At 42.9% G+C, this 25,138-nt stretch overlaps 1 protein-coding gene across 1 annotated transcript in view; it reads right to left on the reverse strand.

Annotated features, from left to right (window-relative positions):
- leprotl1 (leptin receptor overlapping transcript like 1) overlaps positions 1 to 24,917 on the reverse strand; it is a 31,338-nt gene extending 6,421 nt beyond the window's left edge. Inside the window, exons 1-3 of the mRNA XM_067982248.1 lie at positions 24,820 to 24,917; positions 24,191 to 24,266; positions 6,373 to 6,559 (exon numbers count right to left, since the gene is read on the reverse strand). Coding sequence (XP_067838349.1) covers positions 6,373 to 6,559; positions 24,191 to 24,266; positions 24,820 to 24,835 — 279 coding nt within the window. The 5' untranslated portion in view covers positions 24,836 to 24,917. The remainder of the gene's footprint in view (positions 1 to 6,372; positions 6,560 to 24,190; positions 24,267 to 24,819) is intronic.
- Between the last annotated feature and the right edge of the window lie 221 nt (positions 24,918 to 25,138).

The following is a 25,138-nucleotide window of genomic DNA, read 5'->3' on the forward strand; positions in this document are numbered from 1 at the left end:
CAGGAGGTGAGTCACTCGCCGCAGAATACCCAGCCTCTGACCTGCTCTTGTAGCCACAGTGTTTATATGGCTGGTCCAGTTAAGCTTTTGGTCAAGGGTGAGCCCCAGGATGTTGATGGTGGGGGATTCGGCGATGGTAATGCCGTTGAATGTCAAGGGGAGGTGGTTAGACTCTCTCTTGTTGGAAATGGTCATTGCCTGGCGCGAATGTTACTTGCCACTTATGAGCCTAAGCCTGGATGTTGTCCAGGTCTTGCTGCATGCGGGCTCGGACTGCTTCATTATCTGAGGGGTTGCGAATGGAACTGAACACTGTGCAATCATCAGCGAACATCCCCATTTCTGAGCTTATGATGGAGGGAAGGTCATTGATGAAGCAGCTAAAGATGGTTGGGCCTAGGACACTGCCTTGAGGAACTCCTGCAGCAATGTCCTAGGGCTGAGATGATTGGCCACCAACCACTACCATCTTCTTTTGTGCTAGGTATGACTCCAGCCACTGGAGAGTTTTCCCCGATTGCCATTGACTTCAATTTTACGAGGGCTCCTTGGTGCCACACTCGGTCAAATGCTGCCTTGATGTCAAAGGCAGTCACTCTCACCTCACCTCTGGAATTCAGCTCTTTTGTCCATGTTTGGGCGAAGGCTGTAATGAGGTCTGGAGCCGTGTGGTCCTGGAGGAACCCAAACTGAGCATCGGTGAGCAGGTTATTGGTGAGTAAGTGCCGCTTGATAGCACTGTCGACGACACCTTCCATCACTTTGCTGATGATTGAGAGTAGACTGATGGGGCGGTAATTGGCCGGATTGGATTTGTCCTGCTTTTTGTGGACAGGACATACCTGGGCTATTTTCCACATTGTCGGGTAGATGCCAGTGTTGTAGCTGTACTGGAACAGCTTGGCTAGCGGCGCAGCTAGTTCTGGAGCACAAGTCTTTAGCACTACAGCCGGGATGTTGTCGGGGCCCATAGCCTTTGCTGTCTCCAGTGCACTCAGCCGTTTCTTGATATCACGTGGAGTGAATAGAATTGGACTGAAGACTGGCTTCTGTGATGGTGGCGATATCGGGAGGCGGCCGAGATGGTTCATCCACTCGGCACTTCTGGCTGAAGATGGTTGCAAACGCTTCAGCCTTGTCTTTTGCACTCACGTGTTGGACTCCGCTATCATTGAGGATGGGGATGTTTACAGAGCCTCCTCCTCCCGTTAGTTGTTTAATTGTCCACCACCATTCACTACTGGATGTGCCAGGACTGCAGAGCTTTGATCTGATCCGTTGGTTGTGGAATCGCTTAGCTCTGTCCATAGCATGTTGCTTCCGCTGTTTAGCATGCATGTAGTCCTGAGTTGTAGCTTCACCAGGTTGGCACCTCATTTTTCGGTACGCCTGGTGCTGCTTGTGGCATGCTCTTCTACACTCCTCATTGAACCAGGGTTGATCCCCTGGCTTGTTGGTAATGGTAGAGTGAGGAATATGCCGGGCCATGAGGTTACAGATTGTGCTGGAATACAATTCTGCTGCTGCTGATGGCCCACAGCGCCTCATGGATACCCAGTTTTGAGCTGCTAGGTCTGTTCTGAATCTATCCCATTTAGCACGGTGGCAGTACCACACAACATGTTGGATGGTATCCTCAGTGCGAAGACGGGACTTCGTCTCCACAAGGACTGTGCGGTGGTCACTCCTACCAATACTGTCATGGACAGATGCATCTGCGACAGGTAGATTGGTGAGGCCGAGGTCAAGTAGGTTTTTCCCTCGTGTTGGTTCGCTCACCACCTGCTGCAGGCCCAGTCTAGCAACTATTTCCTTTAGGACTCGGCCAGCTCGGTCAGTAGGGGTGCTATCGAGCCACTCTTGGTGATGGACATTGAAGTCCCCCACCCAGAGTACATTCTGTGCCCTTTCTACCCTCAGTGCTTCCTCCAAGTGGTGTCCAACATGGAGGAGGACTGATTCATCAGCTGAGGGAGGACGGTAGGTGGTAATGAATGAGTGGGTGTAGGTTGGGGCAGAGCAACACTGAGCAGGAAGTCTCAGTGGGTTGCAGGCCGCTGTCAGCACACTCTTTATAATCAACCTCATCATCATCGGTAGTTGACAAAGTAGTTGCGTTTCTGTTCTTTCTCATCATCACTTTCCTCCTCCTGTGACCCACGTTGCTGTGGTGAATATGCAGGAAGAGGGTAGAAGCCAAGAATGGGTGAACATTACCCTGTTTGGTGGAAGGCTGTGTCTTCACAGGGATGCCACAGTAACAGTGTAGACGTTCAGGCATCGTCAAAATGCCACCAACATCACCATCTTCCAATAGCAGACTGTCTCCCAAGAGCTCCATGGCATGAGGGGATGCCCCCTCCAATAGCCTGCCTATGGTGGGCATTGTATGCCATTTACTCCTGCAAGGAGATAGAGTACAAAGAGAAGGCTAGCAATTCCAGAGTGTGTCAAGTGGCATGGGAGAGCTGAGCTAAGAAATGTTGGGGCATCATCCCATTAAGGTGGAGGAAGGCATTTTAGGTTTATGTTTATAAGTAATTGTTGTTAAGGGAGGTTAGGTAGCTATCGTGCAAGATTCCGAGTTACAGCCTCTCCTTAACCAGAGTGCATTGTGAAGGGTTAGTTGTGAAGATGAAGAGTATGCTGGTGCCCAGGGTAAGCAAGGAAGAAAAGGATGAGTGTGTTACCTTGTCGGCCCTGGTGAGGTCATTAAACTTCTTGCAGCACAGATGAGCTCTCCTAAGGGGTGAAAGAATTGGAACAGTGCCAGTGCCACCTCCCCCCAGGAGTGCCATTCCTGCCAGGCTTGCTGGCATGGACACCTCGGAGATTGTGTCTCCTTAATTCACAAGGAGGGCTTGGAGGTTTGGATCACAAAAATTCTGCATTGTTCTTCTATGCTTGGGTGACAGGCCCTACTGCCTCATTGGTTCCTTATTGCAGAGGATCCTGCTGTGGACCTTTTTGAAAAGTACGATAAAAAGATTGATGCGATATGCAGTGAAATTATCGGAGTGTCAAGTGAGTGAACCAAGCACTGCTCCTTCCTTACCTGGTTCTCCCCCAGTCTGATACTGAAGTGTGCAGCCACAACTGTCTTACAGGACTGCACTCCAGTTTCCATGCACTCCAGAAAATTGCACCCATTTTACACAGGATTAACACCAATCACTACTCCAATGAGTATGAAAATGAGCTCATCCAAGAAATCCTCAAGTAAATGCCTCTCCTGAATACCAATAGGTGCACATCTTTTTTTAAATGGAGTGACATTGGGCCATAATTTGCTGTGGCACGGCCTTTAACGGCATCCGCTGTTAGTTAGACTTCCCCTTGCAGGTTTAGGTTTTTAAATTTATTGTGTGGCAAGTTGCTGGAAGTGCAAGCTGATAACGTCGCAGCGAGGGAAGCAGGACATCTGGGACCTGAGTGAACAGGGCAAGCAACTGTGTATCTCCTTAACTAATCAGATTGAAGGATTGTGAAATTAACAGCACAAGGATTGAGAAGGAAGTGTAAATTACAGTGGGTGAATTCAATGTCAAATCAGGTACAGAAAGAGAAATAAAGTGGGAGAAAGATTGGATTGAGAGGAAAATGAAGGAAAAGTAAAAAAAACATTTTACATTTTTTAAAATCTCCAACAATTAAAACCTGAAGGAATGAGACTCCACACTTGTAATAGTTAATTTTCAGTGCTAGAGAGGTTGACTGGCAGTAATTAACACTTATTACATCGTTAAAAGGGTACTTAGACGGAAATGGACAAGACTTAACTTTCTGTGGCGAGTTTAGTTCGTATACCCGCAAATACAGCATTTCAAAAGGTGAGTCAGACAGCAAGATGCTGTTTTTACAAAGCTAACGGCAGAGCGGCGCATCTCGGACAGCAACTGTTGGAAGTCCACACTTAATCGCGCATCTGCCCCTCGCATGAAGTTGCTGTACCATTTGCGCATAAATAACCTCGAGCACCATTAGTATCTTGACAAATTTTTGCCATTTTGACAAATTATGTCCCATTATTTTTCCTGTAAAATTACCTCATAGAAGTTTAAAAGTTCATGCATTATGCTGTTTTCATTTGCAAAGTTACACAAATTTCTTTTTACCTTCAAGCCCCAACATGGCTTTCTGACTTATTTCCAGTAACTTTCCATTACTTGGAAAGGAGGGTGGAGAGGTGACGGGAGCTTACAAACAGGAGGTCTTCACACACTTGTGAAATTGCTAGTCTTGCTGTCAATCAAGTTTTTAAAAAAATTACCACTTTTAATCATTTACTGAAGAAAAAGTCCAAAGATTCATGGTTCACATCAATTCCAGTTTTCTTCCCCAGGAAGAAATTGGTTACTTCACAGTTTCCAGGCTCTTGTATCACTGGGCTGAAGGGAGGACAGGGCTTAAATAGATGAAGTGCTAGCATGTTTTGTCATTGTTTGTTCAATCCAGAAGAGAAGGAGCCTTTGCTGCCTTTTAGAGCAAAAATGAACATGATTAAATCTCCTCAGATATCAGGATTTTTTGATTGACTATTCAGAGTATGCCAGGACCTGTTATTTGTAAGCTCTGCTCCCACTCACCCACTTCAGCAATGAAAATAGACAGACAGCACCAAAACCTAGTGGCTCAGTGGTACCACTCTCACCTCTGAGGCAGAAGGTCATGGGCTCAAGCCCCACCCCAGAATTTGTGCACATAATCTCAGCAGACATATCAGTGTGATGCTGAGGGAGTGCTGCATTGTTTGAAGTGCCATCTTCCCACTTGAGTGAATGCAAAAAAGTCCATTGCACTATTTGAAGAAGAGCAGGGCAGTTCTCCCAGTATCCTGCTTAACATCCATCTGTCAACCAACACCACCAAAAACAGACTATCTGGTCATTTATCTCGGTTGTTTGTGGGACCTTGCTGTTCACAAATTGATTGCATTTCCAAAGTACTTCATTGGCTGTAAAATGCATTAGGACATTGAGGATATGAAAGGCACTATATAAATGAAAGTTCTTCTTTCTTTATTAGGACCAGTGACTATTCTGAGGCTAGTTGTGAAAATTTCATTTTTAACAAAAGCATAAACTTTTGAACTCAGAGGTACATCAAGTCAACAGGCCAACTGGTCTGTTCCGGCGTTTATGCTCCACACTAGCCTTCTCCCACCCCTCTTCATCTAACCTTGTCAGCATACCCCTCTATTCCTTTCTCCCTCATGTGCTTATCTAACTTCCCCTTAAATGCATCCACACTATTTCCATCAATTACTTCTTGTGGTAACACGTTCCACATTCTTACCACTCTTTGGGTAAAGAAGTTTCTCCTAAATTCCCTATTGGATTGGAGGTAGCTGACAGAATACAAATAATGTATATTCAAGAGATTGTAACATCTGTTCACAAAGTTTTAAGCTCAAGCATCACATTTCAGATGTCATACTTTTCATAAAATACCAACAAGTTACAAGGGGAAAAGTTTATTTTTAAAAGTATAGCACAAAAGGAAAGCAGTCATTTCCTGCTGCCTTTTCTGATCTTGACTTGAAGAATCAGGCCAAGTTAGCAGCTCAACATTACAAGCATGCTCCAGACCCCAGTTATCTGCCTGCAATACCATGACAGATTAGCTACTTTATAATAATGCAAACATGCTTTATTTAATGCAGAAATGACCCTGTTGTTCTCGCCACCCTTGATATATGTGTGCTCTGGCCTCAGCCTCAGGAACGCCTCCTGCTCCATCCCCGGTCAGGGTCCAGACTACCTGTAAGCAGTACTGCAGACGATTTTAAACATCAGTGCAAAAGTGGAACTTGCAGCTGATTCACAGCCCTGGGAGGCATATAAGGGAGACACAAATGTCAAAAGGACTTCACCCTTATGAAGGGGATCACAGGAAAAAGAGCTAAGAATATGTATAGTGAAGGTGCAAAGCATTCTAAAATAGTAATCTCAAGGTGGGTATAAGGAGATGTACCATGAGGCAAAAAGGAGAGGTTATCAAAAAGAAGAGTGAAGGAAATAATAGAAACAATAAGAATGCTGATAAACATAAAAGCATTAGAAATGAAGTCAGGTAAACTAGAAGTGCTAATAGAAAAATGGAGGGACATAGCATGGCAGCCTGGACAAAAATTTGACTTAAGCAGGACAAGACTGGAAATTAAAAATTCATCTGCTGATAATCTGGATGTGCTGATCACATGAAAAATGCAGCTACAAAAATAGTACATCTATAATATATTGATCGGCATTTTAAAGCGTACTACAGAACTGACTACAAAAGGTATAAAAATATTTGCCATTTCTTCTCCCCTGCATTTGTAAATCTGTTCAGAGTCCATTTTTTTTACAGTAACATGGCAGTGATACTCACCAACTGTGCTCTTGCAAAAATTATAGGCAGCCCAAAAGCTGAGACGACTACGCCTGTAGTGAGAAATAGGGCAAGTTCTTTACATGCACTGCTTGCCGCATCAGTATCATCAACTACTCTCCTTGCTATGCAGTATGGGATTGGAGAGAGAATGTAAAAGAAAAGAACAAATAATGGCCAGTATTTGCTGCAAGAGAGAAAAGGAAGAAAGAAAGAGTAACACAGATAAACATACTTTTTGATCCCACTAAATGCTCAGTAGCATATTAATTTATTGAAATTCCCTTTGTAAAATACTGATCAAAACAGGCCATTTTCCTACATTATGTTACTGTTTAGTTCATAATGATTATTGCTGCCGCATGCATTACTGATTTAATATTCATTTCCATCACTGCAATTCAAATCAGTGCAGGCAAATGTAGAGACACCAATGAAAAATCAGCAATTAACAAAATTTTGACATTTGATAGTATTATTTAATTATCCTCAGCCATTACATAAATCCCCCAAAATAGGCATTTAAATCTGCTCATCTCAGCTACACTAAAATGTTTTTGGGAAATGTACAGGTTTAAATTGGCAAGGTGGAGGGAGGGGCAAATCATAAAGAGCTAAGAATTAAGTATAGTGAAGAGGCAAAGTATTCTAGTAATCTTAAGAGGGGTATGGGTAAGATATACCTTGGAATAAATGAGAGGTTTTTTTTATTTGTTCATGGGATGTGGGCGTTGCTGGCAAAATCAGTATTTATTGCCCATCCCTAATTGCCCTGGAGAAGATGGTGGTGAGCCGCCTTCTTGAACCGCTGCAGTCCGTGTGGTGAAGGTTCTCCCACAGTGCTGTTAAGAAGGGAGTTCCAGGATTTTGACCCAGCGACGATGAAGGAACAGCGATATATTTCCAAGTCGGAATGGTATGTGACTTGGAGGGGAACGTGCAGGTAGTGTTGTTCCCATGTGCCTGCTGCCCTTGTCCTTGTCCTTCGAGGTGGTAGAGGTCGTAGGTTTGGGAGGTGCTGTCGAAGAAGCCTTGGCGAGTTGCTGCAGTGCATCCTGTGGATGGTACACACTGCAGCCACTGTGCACCGGTGGTGAAGGGAGTGAATATTTAGGGTGGTGGATGGGGTGCCAATCAAGCAAGCTGCTTTGTCCTGGATGGTGTTGAGCTTCTTGAGTGTTGTTGGAGATGCACTCATCCAGGCAAGTGGAGAGTAATCCATCACAGTCTTGACTTGTGCCTTGTAGATGGTGGAAAGGCTTTGGAGAGTCAGGGCGTGAGTCAAACGCTGCAGAATACCCAGCCTCTGATCTGCTCTTGTAGCCACAATATTTACGTGGCTGGTCCAGTTAAGTTTCTGGTCAATGGTGACCCCCAGGATGTTGATGGTGGGGGATTCGGCGATGGTAATGCCGTTGAATGTCATGGGGAGGTGGTTGGACTTTCTCTTGTTGGAGATAGTCATTGCCTGGCACTTGTCTGCCGCGAACGTTACTCGCCACTTATCAGCCCAAGCCTGGATGTTGTCCAGGTCTTGCTGCATGCGGGCACGGACTGCTTCATTAGCTGAGCGGTTGCAAATGGAACTGAACACTGTGCAATCATCAGCGAACATCCCCATTTCTGACCTTATGATGGAGGGAAGGTCATTGATGAAGCAGCTGAAGATGGTTGGGCCTAGGACACTGCCTTGAGGAACTCTTGCAGCAATGTCCTGGGGCTGAGATGATTGGCCTCCAACAACCACTACCATCTTCCTTTGTGCTAGTTATGACTCCAGCCACCGGAGAGTTTTCCCCCTGATTCCCATTGACTTCAATTTTACTAGGGTCCTTTGTGCCACATTCGGTCAAATGCTGCCTTGATGTCAGGGGCAGTCACACTCACCTCTGGAATTCAGCTCTTTTGTCCATGTTTGAACAAAGGCTGTAATGAGGTCTGGAGCTGAGTGGTCCTGGCGGAACTCAAACTGAGCATCGGTGAGCAGGTTATTTGTGAGTAAGTGCCGCTTGATAGCACTGTCAACGACACCTTCCATCACTTCACTGATGATTGAGAGTAGACTGATGGGGCGGTAATTGGCCGGATTGGATTTGTCCTGCTTTTTGTGGACAGGACATACCTGGGCAATTTTCCACATTGTCGGATAGATGCCAGAGTTGTAGCTGTACTGGAACAGTTTGGCTAGAGGCGCGGCCTGTTCTGGAGCAACGGTGCTTTTTAGTTCAGGTTAACAAGAAGAATAGTGAAGGAAAGAATAGGAACAGAAATAAAAAGAATGCTGAGAAACATAAAAGGATCAGAGTTGCAGTTCCTATATGCAAATGTGCAAAGCATTAGAAATAAAGTCAGGAAAACTAGAAGCACTAATTAAAATGCAGGGGCATGGTGTGGTAGCCACTAGTAACACCAATTCCTGGGAAAGAAAAAAAAACTAAAGTCAATTTTAGGGAAATTCCTCCCCGAATCACTAAGGCGGTCAACCAAACTTACCCATGACACATGATTAGTCACACTTAAATCAACCTCCCCTCCTAAATATCCAACATCCTGAGGAACATAGGACTGGAATGACCATCTCTCCCAAAGGTCACAGACTTCTTAATCAAACGTAAAAATACTCAACTAGAGGAGGGCTAATATCAGTGAGTGGAAAAGGGATCTAAGCCCAGGTGGATTGAAATCAAAGATTGGGAGGTGGAACAGTAAATGAGCAATGGGAAGCCTTCAAAGAGGAGATAGTTCGGGTACAGACTAGGCACATTCCCACGAGAGGGAAAAGGAAGGGCATCCAAAGCTAGAGCTCCCTGACTAAGGGTATAGAGATTAAACTGAAACAGAAAAAGGAGGCTTGTGATAAATGTCATGTTCATAATGCGGTAGAGAACCAAGTTGAGTACAGAAAGTTCAAAGGAGAACTGAAAAAGGAAACACAGTGTGTACAAGAATAGATTAGCAGGCAACATAAAAAGGAACACTAAAGTCTTTTATCAACATATAAATAGTAAAAGGGTAGTCAAAGGAAGGGTGGAGGTGATTAAGGAACAAAAAGGAGATCTTCTTGTGGAGGCAGAGGGGGCATGGCTAAGGTACTGAATGAGTACTTTGCATCTGTCTTCATTAAAGAGGCGGCTGCCAATGTCACAGTAAAGAATGAGATAGTAGAGAAATTGAATAGCATAAAAATAGATAAAAAGGAGGTACTTAAAAGGTTGGCAGTACTCAAAGTAGAAAAGTCACCCAGACCAGATGGGATGCATCCAAGGTTGCTGAGGGAAGTAAGGGTGGAAATAGTGGAGGCTCTGGCCACAATCTTCCAATCCATCTTAGATACAGGAGTGGTGTCAGAGAACTGGAAGGTTGCAAATATAAAAATATTTGTTCAAAAAAACAGAAGATAAACCAGATAACTACAGGCCAGTCAGCCTAACGTCAGTGCTGGGGAAACTTTGAGACAATAATCTGGGACAAAATTAACTGTCACTTGGAAAAACATGGGTTAGTTAATGACAGTCAGCATGGATTTGTTAAAGGCAAATAGTGTTTGACGAACTTGATTGAGTTCTTTTATGAAGTACGGAGAGGGCTGATGATGTGTATATGGATTCCAAAAGGAGTTTGACAAAGTGCCACATAATAGACTTGTTAGCAAAATTGAAGCCCATAGGATTAAAGGGGCCGTGGCAACATGGATACAAAATTTGTTAAGGGACAGAAAGCAGAGAGTAATGGTGAACGGTTGTTTTTCAGACTGGAGGGAAGTTTACCAGTGGTGTCCCCCAGGGGTCGGTATTAGGACCACTGCCCTTTTTGATATAGATCAATGACCTGGGCTTGGATATAGAGGGTATAATTTCAAAGTTTGCAGATGACACGAAACTCGGAAAAGTATTAAACAGTGAGGATAGTAGCAGACTTCGGGAGGACAGAGACAGACTGTTGAAATGGGCAGACGCAGGGCAAATGAAATTTAACACAGAAGTGTGAAGTGATGCATTTTGTCAGGAAGAATGAGGAGAGGCAATATAAACTAAATGGTACAATTTTAAAAGGGGTGCAGGAACAGAGAGACCTGGGGGTTTACGTACAGAAATCTTTGAAGGTGGCAGGACAAATTGATATGACCGTTTAAAAAAAAAACATACAGGATCCTTGGCTTCATAAATAGAGGCATAGAGTACGAAAGTAAGGAATTATGCTGAACCTTTATAAATCGCTGGTTAGGCCTCAGCTGCAGAACTGTGTCCAGTTCTGGGCACCACACTTTAGGAAGGATGTCAAGGCCTCAGAGAGGGTGCAGAGGAGATTTACTAGAATTGTACAAGGGATGAGGGACTTCAGTTACATGGTGAGACTAGAGAAGCTGGGATTGTTCTCCGTAGAGCTGAGAAGGTTAAGCTAAGTTTAATAGAGGCACTCAAAATCATGAAGGGCTTTGATAGAGTAAATAAGGAGAAACTACTTCCACTGGCAGAAGGGTTGGTAACCAGAGGACACAGATTTAAGGTAATTGGCAAAAGAGACAGAGGTGGGATGAGGAGAATTTTTTTTACATAGCGAGTCATGATCTTGAATGCACTGCCTGAAAGGGTAGTGGAAGCAAACTCAATAGTAACTGTCAAAAGGGAAAAAATTGCAGGGCTATGGGACTAATTGGATACCTCTTTCAAAGAGCCAGCAGAGGCACGATGGGCCGAATGGCCGCCTTCTGTGCTGTAAGATTCTATAATTCTTATTCCACTTTACTTATGTCATTCAATAGCCCTGTCAAAGACTTATCCATTGCCCACTTACATTTAGAACATCCACCACTTCCACTGTCTCCACAGGCCATTCCACACCCTCTGCATCTAAGTTTCAATCCATGTCCCTTGTCCCAGAGCTTCTATTAAAATGAAACACCTCTCTGGGATCTTGTTTATCTATTCCCTTTAAGATCCTAAATATATAAATAAGATCACCTCTAATCTGTTTTTCCCCCAATGTAAACATCCTTAATACCCATAGTCTCTCTCCTCTCAGGTCAGGTGTCCAAACCCCTTTGTTAACAAAGTTGCCCTTGTTTGTATACCCAACATGTCCCCTCTCCCTCTCCCTCTCCCTCTCCCTCTCCCTCTCCTCGTAGTACAGTGCCCTTGCATTGTACACAATACGCAAGGCGGGGTGTACAAGCTTTCACTTGAATTAATACTGAAGGATCTGTTACTACATCATACACCACCAAATAGTGGAAAAGAAAAGAAATCGAGGATGAGATTTCTAGGCAATTTAGGGAGGTTTGCATTAGTAACAGAGCTGTAATAATGAGGAACTTTAACTATCCTAAAGTAAACAATTTTACAACACCAAGTTATAGTCCAGCAATTTTATTTTAAATTCACAAGCTTTCGGAGGTTACCTCCTTCCTCAGGTGAACGATGTGGAAGGAGGTAACCTCCGAAAGCTTGTGAATTTAAAATAAAATTGCTGGACTATAACTTGGTGTTGTAAAATTGTTTACAATTGTCAACCCCAGTCCATCACCGGCATCTCCACATCTATCCTAAAGTAGACTGGGAAGAGACAAAAATTTGTTCTTAGAATGCACCCAGGATTGTTAAATCAGTATGTTGTCTGGCCGGATCTGGTGTTGAGTAATGAAGCAGAATGAGTAAGTGACCTAAAAGGTAGGAGAGCACTTGAGTAATAGTGACCAAATTCTAATTCACATTGAAAACAGAGAAAGAGTTCAAGAGAAAGGGCTGTGAAAGAGCGGGACCACAGACATGAAAGTGGACATCTTGTATTTGAGAGTGAGGAAATGACAGAGATGCTTAATAAGTATTTTATAGAGAAAGGTGGAAAATGGGATTGTTATTACAGAATGTGGAAGACCCACTGGTGGATTCTTTTAGCACCATTCCTGTTTGCAAGGACTGGTGGAAAATAATGGTTAGTGCCTCTCCTTTCTTTCTTCACCTAGTCACATGATTGGCAACTGGTTGAGAATTGGGGACAGAGTAGAGATAAAGGGAACATTCTCTGAATGGCAGAATGTGACAAGTGATGTTCTTCAGGAATCTAGACTGGGGCCTCAGCTTTTCACCATATACATGGTCAATAATGAAACACCATTGATGAATAAAAAGATATGGGTAAAATCAAAACTAAAGAAAAAGGAATATTCTAAGTACATAGACAACAAAGGAGAGGATGACAAAAGGCAATACGAAGAGGTTAGGAAAGAAGTAAAAAAAAGTTGGGAAAACAAATTAAATTAGAATTAAATTATCAAAGAATATGAAAAGAAATAGTAAAGAATATTACAGACAGATTAGTAACAAAAGAAAAATCAGGCTAGGGTAGGGCCACTAAGGGATGCACAAGATAAAATCACAGGTAATGACAGCGAAATGGCAGAAATATTGAACAGTTACTTTGCCTCCGTATTTACCAGGGAGACTAACAAGGTGGGCATGATATTAGAAGCGATCAAAAAAGATATAAAAAGGGGAGATAATTGATAAACTAATCAAACTTAGAGGATAAAACCCCTGGTTTGAATCAGCAAATATTAAAAGAAGTTAGGGAGGAGAGAGCAGAGGCACTACTACGTATATATAAAAATTCATTAGAAAAGGGAATAGTGCCAGAGGACTGGTGGACAACTAATGTTATTCCTATATCTAAAAAAGGAGATAGAACAAGTCCAGGGAACCATAGACCAGTTAGCTTTACGTCAGCGGTAGGAAAGATAATGGAATCTTTACTCGAAGATGTAATAGAAAAACATCTAGAAAACAAAAATATAATAAAGAATAGTCAGCACAGACTTCAGAAGGGAAAGTCATGTTTGACCAACCTTATTGAATTCTTTGAAGAACTAACAGAAAGAGTAGACAAGGGTAATGCAGTAGATGTAATATATTTGCATTTTCAAAAGGCCTTCGATAAAGGTACCACATAGTAGACTCATGACTAAGGTCAGAACATGTGGAGTCAGGGGGCAGGTAGCAGAATGGACAGCAAGTTGGCTACAAAACAGAAAATAAAGAGTAGGGGTTAAGAGTAGCTACTCAGACTGGCAAAAGTTGGGAAGTGATTTTCCACAGGGATCGGTGCTGGGACCACTCTTGTTCACAAGTTACATCAACAATTTGGATTCAGGAATCAGAAGTACAATTTCAAAATTTGCAGACGACACCAAATTGGGGTGGTGTTGTTAATACAAAGGAAGAATGCGTCAAAGTACAAGTGGACATTAATAAACTTCCAGAATGGGCATGTAATTGGCAAATGAATTACAATATAGGTAAGTGTGAGGTGGTGCATTTTGGTAACAGGAATAAGGGGCCACATACTACTTGGATAATAAGAGTCTAAACGGGATAGAGGAGCAATGGGATATGGTGGTACAGATAAACAAATCACTAAAAGTAGTGACGCAGGTTAATAAGGCCATTAAAAGGCAAATCAAGCACTGAGGTTCATTTATAGAGGGATAGAATTGAAAAGCAGAAAGGTTATGTTAAACTTATATAGAAACTTGGTTAGATCACACTTGGAGTACTGTGCACCGTTCTGGTCTCCATATTAAAGAAAGGATATAGAGCCATTGGAGAGGGTGCAAAAAAGATTCACAAGGATGACACCAAACCGAGAGGATATACTTGTCAGGAAAGGCTGGGGCACTTTTCTCAAGAAAATTGAAGGCTGAGGGATGGCTTGATAGAGGTCTTTTAAGATAATGAAAGGGTTTAAGAACATAAAAAATAGGAGTAGGCCATACGTCCCCTCAAGCCTGTTTCACCATTCAATACGATCATGACTGATTTTCAACCTCAACTCCACTTTCCTGCCCTATCCCCATATCCCTTGATTTCCTTAGTGTTCAAATATCCATCGATCTCAGGCTTGAATACACTCAACGATTGAGCATCCACAGCCCTCTGGGATAGAGAATTCCAAAGATTCATAACCTTCTGAGTGAAGAAATTTTTCCTCATCTCCGCCCTAAATGGCCGACCCCTTATCTTGAGACTATGATCTCCAGTTCTAGACTCTCCAGCCAGAGGAAACAGCCTCTCAGCATCTACCCTTCTCGCCCATTCACTTAATCTGTCTATATCCCTTTGCATCCTCCTCACAGCTTACTTTCCCATTTAGCTTTGTATCGTCAGCAAATCTGGATACGTTATACTCAGTCCCCTCATCTAAGTCATTGATATATATTGTAAACAGCTGAGGCCCAAGCACTGATCCTTGTGGTACTCCACTATTATAACTTGCCCACCCAAAAATGACCCATTTATTCCTACTCTCTTTTCTGTCCGTTAACCAATCCTCAATCCAAGTTAACATATTCCCCCCAATCTTGTGTGACAACCTCATGTGTGGTACCTTATCGAATGCGTTTTGAAAATCCAAATATACTACATCTACTGATTCCCCCTTAACTACCCTGCTAGTTACACCCTCAAAAAACTCTAATAAATTTGTCAAATGTGATTTCCATTTCATAAAACCATGTTGACTCTGCCTGATCATATTATGATTTTCTAAGTGCCCTGTTACTATGTCCTTAATAATAGATTCTAGCATTTTCCCTACTTTTAATGTCAGGCTAACTGGCCTATAATTCCCTGTTTTCCTCTCTCCCTCCTTTCTTGAATAGCGGAGTTATATTTGCTACCTTCCGATCCACGGGGACCGTTCTAGAATCTAGGGAGTTCTGGAAGATCAAAACCAATGCATCCACTATCTCTGCAGCCACCTCTTTTAAAACTCTAGGATGTAAGCTATCAGGTCTAGGGGATTTGTCAGCTTTTAGTCCCATTAATTTCTCCAGTACTTTTTCTTTAGTAATCTTAATTCCTTTAAATTCTTCACTCTCATTAGACCCTTGGTTCCCCACTATTTCTGGTATGTTTTTTATGGCTTCTACTGTGAAGACAGATATAAAATATTTGTTTAATGTCTCTGCCATTTCCTTATTCCCCATTATAATTTGTCCTGTCTCTGCTTCTAAGGGATCCATGTTTACTTTCACTATTCTCTTCCTTTCTATATACTTGTAGAAGCTCTTACAATCTGTCTTTATATTTCTTGCTCGTTTACTCTCATATTTAATTTTCTCCCTCTATCAATTTCTTGGTCATCCTTTGCTGAGTTCTAAAACCCTCCCAATCAACAGGCTTACTACTCTTTTTGGCAACATTGTAAGCCTCTTCTTTTAATCTAAAACTATCCTTAACTTCTTTAGTTAGCCATGGTTGGATCACTTTTCCCGTGGAGTTTTTATTCCTCAGGGAATGTATATTCATTGAGGATTATGAATTATTTCTTTAAATATTTACCATTGCTTATCTACCATCATATCTTTTAATCTAATTTCCCAATTTCCTTAGCCAACTCGCCGCTCATACCTACCTGGCTTAGTTTAAATTTAAGACCTTAGTTTCGGACTTGACTACATCACTCAAACTCAATATGAAATTCTATCACATTATGATCACTCTACCCCAGAGGATCCTTCACTATAGCATTACTAATTAACCCTGGTTTGATAGGGTAGATGTAGAGAAAATGATTCCACTTGTGGGAAGAGTCAAAAATTAGAGGTCATAAATATAAAATGGTCGCTAATAGAGAATTCAGGAGAAACTTCTTTGCCCAAAGAGTGGTAAGAACGTGGAAAGCACTACCACAAAGATTAGCTGAGGAAAATAGCATTGATGCATTTAAGGGGAAGCTGGATAAGCACATGATGGAGAAAGAAATAGAAGGGTATGCTGATAGGGTTAGATGATGGAGGCTCATCTGGAGCATAAATGCCAGCATAGACCAGTTGGGCCGAATGGCCTGTTTCTGTGCTGTAGTTTCGATGTAATATTAATAACTTGGATGAAGGAACGTGGAGTTGTATATCCAAGTCTGCAGATCACACTAGGTTAGAAGGAACAGTAAGTTGTGTAGATGGGAGCAGCAAGTTACAAAGGGACTTAGGCACATTAACTGAGTAGGCAAAATAACAGCAGATGGAGTTCAATGTGGGGAAGTGTGAGGCCCTCCACTTTGGATCAGAGAAAGATAATCAGAATACTTTAATGGAGAGACTAGCAGCTGTGGAGGAGCAGAGGGATTTAAATGTCCATGTACACAAACCACTGAAAGCTAGTGCACAGGGACAAAAATCAATCAAAAAGGATAATGGAATGTTGGCCTTTATCTCAAGGGGGTAGGAATACAAAAGTGAGGAAGTGATGCTTCAGTTGTACAGAACCTTGGTCAGTCCCCAACTGGAGCACCGCATTCAGTTTTGGGCAGTGAACCCCAGGAAGGATATATTGGTCTTGGAGGGATTACAGCACAGATTCACCAGAATTACATCAGGGCTGAAAGGATTAAATTATGAGGACAGGGAGCATAAACTTGGCTTCTATTCCCTTGAGTTTAGACAGTTGAGGGATGATTTAATCAAGGTGTTTAAAAAGGGGATTCAATAGGGTAGATACAGAGAAGCTATTTCCTCTGGTGGGGGAATCCAGAACAAAGGGCATAATCTTAATATTAGAATTAGGCCATTTAGAAGTGAAATCAGGAAGTTTTTTTTCCCACAAACTTTAATAAGCACATTCCTTATAAAGTGAAGGGCAAGGCTGGTAGAAGTAGGGAACCTTGGATGACTCGGGAGATTGAGGCCCTAGTCAGAAAGAAGAAGGAGGCATATGACATGCATAGGCAGCTGGGATCAAGTGGATCCCTTGAAGAGTATAGAGATTGCCGGAGTAGAGTTAAGAGAGAAATCAGGAGGGCAAAAAGGGGATATGAGATTGCTTTGGCAGATAAGGCAAAGGAGAATCCAAAGAGCTTCTACAAATACATAAAGGGCAAAAGAGTAACTAGGGAGAGAGTAGAGCCACTTAAGGATCAACAAGGTCATCTATGTGCAGAACCACAAGAGATGGGTGAGATCCTAAATGACTATTTCGCATCGGTATTTACGGTTGAGAAAGGCATGGATGTTAGGGAACTTGGGGAAATAAATAGTGATGTCTTGAGGAGTGTACATATTACAGAGAGGGAGGTGCTGGAAGTCTTAACGCGCATCAAGGTAGATAAATCTCCGGGACCTGATGAAATGTATCCCAGGACGTTATGGGAGGTTAGGGAGGAAATTGCGGGTCCCCTAGCAGAGATATTTGAATCATCGACAGCTACAGGTGAGGTGCCTGAAGATTGGAGGGTAGCAAATGTTGTGCCTTTGTTTAAGAAGGGCGGCAGGGAAAAGCCTGGGAACTACAGACCGGTGAGCCTGACATCTGTAGTGGTTAAGTTGTTAGAGGGTATTCTGAGAGACAGGATCTACAGGCATTTGGAGAGGCAGGGACTGATTAGGAACAGTCAGCATGGTTTTGTGAGAGGAAAATCATGTCTCACGAATTTGATTGAGTTTTTTGAAGGGGTAACCAAGATAGATGAGGGCTGTGCAGTAGACGTGGTCTACATGGACTTTAGCAAAGCCTTTGACAAGGTACCGCATGGTAGGTTGTTACATAATGTTAAATCTCACGGGATCCAAGGTGAGGTAGCCAATTGGATACAAAATTGGATTGAGGGCAGAAGACAGAGGGTGGTTGTCGAGGGTTGTTTTTCAAACTGGAGGCCTGTGACCAGTGGTGTGCCTCAGGGATCGGTGCTGGGTCCGCTGTTATTTGTTATTTATATTAATGATTTGGATGAGAATTTAGGAGGCATGGTTAGTAAGTTTGCAGATGACGCCAAGATTGGTGGCATTGTGGACAGTGAAGAAGGTTATCTAGGATTGCAACAGGATCTTGATAAATTGGGCCAGTGGGCCGATGAATGGCAGATGGAGTTTAATTTAGATAAATGTGAGGTGATGCATTTTGGTAGATCAAATCGGGCCAGGACCTACTCCGTTAATGGTAGGGCGTTGGGGAGAGTTATAGAACAAAGAGATCTAGGAATACAGGTTCATAGCTCCTTGAAAATGGAGTCACAGGTGGATAGGGTGGTGAAGAAGGCATTCAGCATGCTTGGTTTCATTGGTCAGAACATTGAATACAGGAGTTGGGATGTCTTGTTGAAGTTGTACAAGACATTAGTTAGGCCACACTTGGAATACTGTGTACAGTTCTGGTCACCCTATTATAGAAAGGATATTATTAAACTAGAAAGAGTGCAGAAAAGATTTACTAGGATGCTACCGGGACTTGATGGTTTGACTTATAGGGAGAGGTTGGATAGGCTGAGACTTTTTTCCCTGGAGAGTAGGAGGTTTCGGGGTGATCTTATAGAAGTCTATAAAATAATGAGGGGCAGAGATAAGGTCGTTCGTCAAAATCTTTTCCCAAAGGTAGGGGAGTCTATAACGAGGGGGCATAGATTTAAGGTGAGAGGGGAGAGATACAAAAGGGTCCAGAGGGGCAATTTTCTCACTCAAAGGGTGGTGAGTGTCTGGAACGAGCTGCCAGAGGCAGTAGTAGAGGTGGGTACAATTTTGTCTTTTAAAAAGCATTTGGACAGTTACATGGGTAAGATGGGTATAGTGGGATATGGGCCAAGTGCAGGCAATTGGGACTAGCTTAGTGGTATAAACTGGGCGACATGGACATGTTGGGCCGAAGGGCCTGTTTCCATGTTGTAAACTTCTATGATTCTATGATTCTAAACGGTAGTAGAAATCTGTAACTATGTCCCCCAAAAGACTGTGGATGCTGGGACAATTGAAATTTTCAAGACTGAGATCGACAAGATTTTTGTTAAGTAAAGGTATCAAGATGTAGAACAAAGGCAGGTAAATGGAGTTGAGGTACAGATCAGCCATGATCTAATAGAATGGCGGAAGGGGGTGAAAGGCCTACTCCTGCTACTATATGTCACAAGCAGCCGTTGAAGTGGAGACCACAACATCATTTTAAAGGGAATTGGATAAATATTTGAAAAGGAAGAATATAAAATAGAATGGGGAAAAGGCTGGGAAATAGGATTATTGTACATAGGTCCAGGTGGAGAAGCACCGGCACAGACAAGATAGGCCGAATGGCTTCGATCGGTGCTGTAATTTCTATAAGTCTGTGTAACATTCAACCAGTTATGATCCCAAAGTTTTCACTGCATCAGCCAACAAGATTGTAAACTTCAACCGCAACAAATAGAAGAGTAAAAAAAAGCTAGCACTAGAATATCAGGTTTGGAGCGGTTTTGGAAAAGGATAAGGAAAAATCAACAGTGAAGATATTCAACTGGAAGAGTGCTAATTTCAGTGAGTTGAAATGGGATCTGGCCCAGGTGGATTGGAAACAAAGATCGGCAGTAAATGAGCAATGGGAGGCCTTCATGGAGGAGATTACCTAGTCTGTACCCAAACTCAGTCCAATGAGGGGGAAAAGGAAGGGCATCCAAAGCTTGAGCTCCCTGGATGACTGAAGGTATAGAGATCAAAATGAAACAGAAAAAGGAGACTTATGATAAATGTGAGGTTATTAATAAGTTGGAGATGAGAGTGCAGAGGAAAACTGAAAAAGAGGGGTAAAGAACATATGAGAAAAGATTCGCGGATAACATAAAAGGAACACTAACGTCTTTTATAAACATAAAAGGAGTAAACGGGTAGTAAAAGGAAAGGTGGGGCCGATTAAGGACCTAAAAGGAAATCTTCTTGTGGATGCAGAGGGCACGGCTGAGGTACTTAATGACTACTTTGCATCTATCTTCACTAGAGGATACTGCCAACGTTACAGAAAAGGAAATGGGGGGGGGGCAAAGAAATTAGATAGGATAAAAATAGATTAAGAGGAGGTACTTAAACGGTTGGCAGTGCTCAAAGTCACTCGGTCCAAATGGGATGCATCCCAGGTTGCTGAGGGAAGTAAGGGTGAAAATATCAGAGGGCTTGGCCAATCTTTCAATCCTCCTTGGATATGAGAGTGGTGCCAGAGGACTGGAGAGTTGCAAATGTTACACCCCTGTTCAAAAAAGGGGATAGAGATAAACCAGGTAACTGCAGGCCAGTCAGCCTAACATCAATGGTGAGGAAACTGCTAGAGATCATAATCCAGGACAAAATTACTTCAAAGAGCATAGGTTAATAAATGACAGCCAACATGGATTTGTTAAAGGCAAATTGTGTCTTACTAACTTGATTGAGTTCTTCGATTAAATAACGATGAACGTTGATGAAGGTAGTGAAGTTGTTGTTGTGTATATGGACTTTCAAGAGGCATTTGATAAAGTGCCATACAATAGACTTGTTAGCAAAATTGAAACCCATGGGATTAAAGGGGCAGAGGCAATGTGGATACGAAATTAGCTGCGAGACAGAAAGCAGAGAGTAGTAGGGAACCGAAAGCAGAGAGTAGTAGTAAACAGTTGTTTTTCGGACTGGAGGGAAGTATACAGTATACTCCCCCAGGAGTCAGGGGTCGTTATTAGGACCATTGCTCTTTTTTATACATATTAATGATCTGGACTTGGCATGGGGGCATAATTTCAATAGATGACACAAAGCTTGGAAATGTAATAAACGGTGAGGAGGACAGCAGCAGACTTCAGGAGGACATAGACAGACTGGTGAAATGGGCAGACACATGGCAGATGAAATTTAATGCAGAGAAGTGTGAAGTGATGCATTTTGGAAGGAAAAATGATGAGGCAGTATAAACTAAATAGTACAATTTTAAAAGGGGTGCAGAAACAGAAACCTGGGGGTTCACAAACACAAATCTTTGAAGGTGGCAGGACAAGTTGATAAAGTTACTAAAAAAGCATACAGGATCCTTGGCTTTATAAATAGAGGCATAGAGTACAAAAGCAAGGAAGTTATGTTGAACTTTTAAAAATCACAGGTTAGGCCCAGCTGGAGTATTGTGGCCATTTCTAGGCATCATGCTTTAGAAAGGGTGTCAAGGTCTTGAAGAGTGTGCAAAGAAGATTTACTAGAATGGTACTCGGGATCAGGGGTTTCAGTTATCTGGAGAGACTAGAGAAGCTGGGAATGTTCTCCTTAGAGACGAGGTTTTGGAGAGATTTAATAGAGGTGTTCAAAATTCTGAGGGGTTTCGATTGGGAGAAACCGTTTCCACTGGCAAGAGGGTTGGTAACCAGAGGATACAGATTTAAAATAATTGGCAAAAAAGCTGGGGGGGGGGGGGGGGGGGAGGTGGGGTCCGCGGTAGATGAGGTGGAATTTTCTTTACTCAGTGAGTTGTTATGATCTGGAATGCATTGCCTGAAAGGGTGGTGGAAGCAGATTCAATAGTGAATTTCAAAAGGGAATTGGATCTCTCCTGAAAAAGGAAAAATTTGCAGGGCTACAGGTAGAGAGCAGGGGAGTGGGACTAATTGGTAGCTCTTTCAGGGAGCCAGCACAGGCCCGAATGGCTTCCTTCTGTGCTATATGATTCTATACAAGATAACATAAATGTACCAAATGTTATTTCCCTGGATTTGTATTCATAATATTGATCTTGTATTTGCTTTCAGTCCCTTTCAGAATGGTTATACTTGTTTTCTCTGTACATCCCACCTAGAGACTGTTTGCTATACATTATAGGATGCCACACCAAAATGTTGCTTAGAGAGAACAGATTCGCCATATGCCCTTGTAACATTATTGCACAAGTTTGTGACAAAATAAATTTTTAACTTCTCACTTCTATGCACAGCACTGAGGAATCTTTTCTTTGAGGATTAGATGGCACCATGTGTTGGCAGTCCTTTCACTTTTCAAAAGTTGGTTTCAATCCACTAATGAGATGACAACCTCCTTGTCTGTGATTTTAATGGTTCTAGTGAAATGAGTTTGGGAAATCTCAATCCGGTTCCTAGTGACATGTGTCCCTAACACTAAATTAGAAAAGTGCCTTTTACGACCTCAGGACTTTCCAGTGCTTTCCAGCCAATTATGTACATTTGACATGTTGTCACTGTTGAAATGTAGGAAACGCAGCAACCAATTTCCACACAGCAAGGTCCCACGAACAGCAATGTGATAACGGCCAAATAATCTGTTTTTTTAGTGATGTTGGTTGAGGAGTAAATGTTGGCCAGGGCACTGGAGAGAACACCAATGCTCCACTCCCTATTTTAGCACTTTAACATAATGTGAAAACTCTATCTGCCTGTCACACTGTCTGCTATTTTGTTTTTTCCTGAAATGTTTTTTTTAAATATTTGTTTAAATCTGTAATATTTTAAATTAAATGCACCCTATTTCTTCCAGCTTGCCAAGGGCTGCTTCTAATTTTTATTTTATCCTATGAAGTTTCACTGATTTTTCTTTTGCCTCTTTTTGATCACCGTTTTCAAATTATTTTCCATACAGATTTCTTCACTTTTTCGTTAAAATAATTTTTAAAAATCAGGGTTGCCGCCCTGCTCCCCGTCTCATGATGGCCCTGCTGCCAGTCTCCTTATGACAGTCCTGCTCCCTGTTGCCAGTCTCCTCATTTCAACCCTTCTTCCTACCCAACCTCACTGCTAACAAGAAAAATTATTGGAAATTTGGCCTTGATACAGCTCCACTCCCCGATCCTAGTTGGCAAAAAAAATTAAAATTCAGTCCTGATATCCCCTCAGACCCACACTCGCTGCTCAGCTTTTCCCGCTTATGCCTGCTCAGTTCTGCAGCCCCCTGCTCACTCAATCTTTCCAGCCACCTAATCAGCCTTTAAAAAAGAAAATTGAACCTGTTGACCTCTCAGCTTAGCCTGAAAGGGGCTGCAGGGCCAGCTTGGCTCAGTTGGTAACTCTCCCGCCAGAGTCAGTCAGAATGTTGTGGGTGCCACAGCATTGGCATCTCTTCCTTTTCCATTACTCAAGAGTCCCCCAAGGATCTATCGTTGGGCCCCATCCTCATCTTTATTCCTTTACAGCCAAGTTGCTCTCCTCACTGCTGCCACACACTATGCTGATTGCTTCAATAACCAGTGCCCCCAAAATCCTTCTCTTTTGTCATGTCCTGTAGAATAATACTATTCAAGTCATATTGCCACTGTTTATTATCCTTTCCCAATCCACACTGAATGGCATCTACCACCCATGAGTGCAGCTCCCCAATCTATCCAGATCCTTCCATATTTGATCAAGCCTTAATCAGGTTTCCTGTTGTTTACAGTCCTTCTCAGTTTGGAATCATCTACAAACTTGAGATTTATTTTTATCCCCACTTCCAATTTATGTACATTGCAGATAGAAACGGCCCCCAGCACCGATCCCTAAGGCACCCCACTAGTTGCCCATTTCATGCCAATTAGCTCCATGTACAACTCACCGCCTGTTTCAGTTATCTTTTGATCCCTACTAGAACCACACTGTATACGTCATAGCTTCCAAACTTGGACTATTACCGTAGAAGCTCATAGAACCTACAGCACAGAAACAGGCCATTCGGACCAACTGGTCTCCGTCAGTATTTATAGTCCTCCCAGTCTAATTACTTCTTCCCATCCTGTCCCTTTATCCCTCTATTCCCTTCTCCCTCATGTAAGCAATCAAAAGAATACAAGAATGGATGTCAAGTTAGCAAACAAGAATATAGATACCAAGGATGCTAAAGCATTCCCAACAACTGATAAGAGTCCCAGAGATCTACATCTGAAAATTACAACTGTTCAACACAATCCCTACATTAGTGTTTAACGCAGTGCAAATCAGGATTATACTGAGGAGCTGGGCTCCAAACTGTGAATCTGTAATCAGCACTTTATCCCCTCCTACAAGTAAATTAAACTTCCGTTAGTTTTAATATAAAAAGTAGAGGTAGATAAAGTGCTCCCTGTATTAGCGCTGAAAACGAGGTACTTATTCGGTTTACTTGTACTCTGGAAGGGCACATCCAAGCATCAAAAACATCAGTCCGATGGCTCCACCAAACGACAGGCTGATCAGAGCTGGAACATGTAAAATGACAAAACACAAGTAAGTAACCCACATCAGCCAGCCCGTGAACTCACTGCACACATCCAGCTAACTGTATATATTTATACTCAGGATATATTTCCTTCGGATCTCTAGTGATTGTAAAATGCAATGGGATGTTGCAATTCATTAAGCCTAATTGTTTGCTGTTACTGTCTGTAGACTTTTCTTCAATACTAGATCACTGTCCAGAGATCCCCGCAAAAACAGATTTCACTTAACAATTTCAGAGATGGGGAAAAGGTGCAGGGAAAGGCGATGGAGCAATGGGTGGGGTGGTGAGAGGGGGGGAAGAGGAGGGTGGGTGAAGGGGAAGAGCCGCCGGGCTGACCCAGACCCGCCTCCCATTCACACCCGGGGGCGGAGCGCGGTTTCCACTAACCCCCCCCCCGCCGCCTAGCACCAGGGCCTCAGCGGCTCCGACCCGGCATCATAAACCCGGCAGCTGTGACCGGCCCGGGCCGGGGAGGGAGCTGGCCGTTTTCTGAGGTCGCGCCCGCGGCCCGCGGCCCGCCTGAAGCTCACCTTTAATCCCAGCCATGGCCACAACAAACAAACAAATCCACTTCCGGGCCAAAAGCCACGCAGCGATCGCTGGCCCGACAAGATATACGTCACGACGTGACTCCGCCCCTGTAATTGTGATGTTGCGCGCGCAACCAGTTGTCTCACTTGTTGCAGATTGAATCTTACGCGGAATGTAGAGCACAGAAACAGGCCATTCGGCCCAACAGGTCCATGCTGGCGTTTATGCTCCACACGAGCCTCCTCCCTCCCTACTTCATCTAACTCTATCAGCATATCCTTCTATTCCTTTCTCCCTCATGTGTTCATCTAGCTGCCC

Source organism: Heptranchias perlo, chromosome 4, assembly GCF_035084215.1.
Source record: "Heptranchias perlo isolate sHepPer1 chromosome 4, sHepPer1.hap1, whole genome shotgun sequence".
NCBI lineage: Eukaryota > Metazoa > Chordata > Chondrichthyes > Hexanchiformes > Hexanchidae > Heptranchias > Heptranchias perlo.